At 17.7% G+C, this 1890-nt stretch overlaps 1 protein-coding gene across 1 annotated transcript, besides 7 other annotated features; it reads right to left on the reverse strand. All coding sequences in view use genetic code 6, as the record gives it.

Annotated features, from left to right (window-relative positions):
- Nucleotides 1-224: 224 nt before the first annotated feature.
- Nucleotides 225-290: a microsatellite.
- Nucleotides 291-310: 20 nt separating this feature from the next.
- IMG5_143370 (protein kinase domain protein) lies at nucleotides 311-1542 on the reverse strand (the record flags this gene model as incomplete). The annotated part of the gene is made up of 2 exons (XM_004031253.1): nucleotides 311-1141; nucleotides 1189-1542. The coding sequence occupies 2 exons, from the start codon at nucleotides 1540-1542 to the stop codon at nucleotides 311-313; spliced, it is 1185 nt and encodes a 394-aa protein (XP_004031301.1).
- Nucleotides 1543-1794: 252 nt separating this feature from the next.
- Nucleotides 1795-1871: a microsatellite.
- Nucleotides 1849-1890: part of a microsatellite that runs on past the window's edge.
- Nucleotides 1852-1890: part of a microsatellite that runs on past the window's edge.
- Nucleotides 1853-1890: part of a microsatellite that runs on past the window's edge.
- Nucleotides 1875-1890: part of a microsatellite that runs on past the window's edge.
- Nucleotides 1875-1890: part of a microsatellite that runs on past the window's edge.

Here is a 1890-nt window from a genome sequence, read left to right on the forward strand (position 1 = left end):
TTATTTATTATCAATAATTTTTTCATTTTTTCCTTTGTTTATTCTTGAAATAAATATGAACATGATTTATTATTATTTTAATCTAATTTTTATTCTATCTTTTAGGTGTTAAGCTCTTTTAAGAAGAAAAATTTATCTATTCAACAATATTATTTTAGATAAGACTAGAAAACGAAGGTTTTTTAGAATTTTTTTCTTTTTTTTAATCATCATTTTAAGGGCTAATTATTATTATAATTATTTTTATTATTATTATTATTATTATTATTTTTATTATTATTATTATTATTTTAATCATTTTAGTTTATATTCAAAGCAGATTATATTTAATTATTTATAGAAGATAAAGATCTTTGTTTAAATGTTGGAGATGTTTATTATTAATCTAAATAAAGATTAGTATTTTTTTTATAAAGACATTATAAAGGTTCTATATTAAAATGTTTGCTATTTTCTTAAACCCATAAATGATTGAAAATCTCTTTAAAGTCTGGTCTTTCTTCCGGATTTATATTAAGTATTATAGAAATTATATTTTTTAAATTAAAAGTATCTTAATCATTAAATTAAATACCATTCGACTACGCTAGACTAATTTCTTCTAGCTTTTTTCTTTAGAAGACATTCCTTTTCTATTGAAAGGCGGAAAGCCATGCGTTAATTCATATAAAAGTATCCCTAAAGACCATATATCTGCTTTTTTATCATGTTTTTAACTTTTTAAAATTTCCGGAGACATATAATGAAGAGTTCCACAAAAAGTTTCTCTTTTTGAAAGAATATTATTGATTTCTGCACTCCATCCAAAATCACATAATTTAATATTCCCTTTATTATCCAACAGGAGATTTTCAGGTTTAATATCCCTATGTATTATATCTTTTTTATGTAAATAATCTAAAGCTAAACATGTTTAAAAAAAATAAATAAAAGACTCTTTTTCGCTTATTTTTTTTTTCCTTTTTAAATAATCAAACAAAGAACCGTTTTCTGCAAATTCTAATGTCAAATACACATTTTGAGTATCTTCAAATTTATCAAAAAGTCTCAATATATGTGGATGATTTAATTTTTTTTATAGTTTTATTTCTCTTCTTAAATGATCAACTGTAGAATTTTATAAAAGAATTTTTTTATTTATCTTTTTTTGTTATTTGCTATTTTTATATTTTTAAGATAAATAATTACTTCCTTAATTGCAACTATACGACCTGTTTTTTTTTCTTTTGCCAATTTTACTTAACCAAAAGCTCCTTTTCCTAATTCACTTGTCTCTTTTTTTGGTTTATTTATAAACTCGTAATCATCTAGACATAATTTGCTTTTTTTAGAAATATTAGAAGAATTTAAAGATGATTAATCTAGATTTGATATAATTGATTAATTATTTTATTAAGATATATCTAAATCTATTTTTTATAATTAAGAATATTATTAACTGCAATTTTATGAGTGGCTTTTTTTTAAAATATTTATTGTTTTAAATTAAAAAAAAAAATAAAAAAATTATTATTTTAAAAATACTTATCTATATCTTTACATGATTTAGAACAAAAAAATACTTCATGACATTGATTACATGGAATAAATATCAAATTATTGTTTTATAATGCTTATTATTCATTAGAATATATGCAAATTTTATTGTTGCATTTAAACATTAATATTTAATAATATATATATATATATTTAATAAATAATTGTTTTATATAATGAAAAAAATTAATATGGTTAATAATTTATTAATATTTATGAAAATATTAAATTATTATATTATTCTAAAAAAATATTTTTTAAATAAAAAATAAATGGAAAAAAATTATAATATATAAATAATAAAATTAATTAAAAAATATTTATATATAAAAATATGAATATATATATATAATT

Source organism: Ichthyophthirius multifiliis (genome assembly GCF_000220395.1).
Source record: "Ichthyophthirius multifiliis unplaced genomic scaffold scaff_1120509251115, whole genome shotgun sequence".
Lineage (NCBI taxonomy): Eukaryota > Ciliophora > Oligohymenophorea > Hymenostomatida > Ichthyophthirius > Ichthyophthirius multifiliis.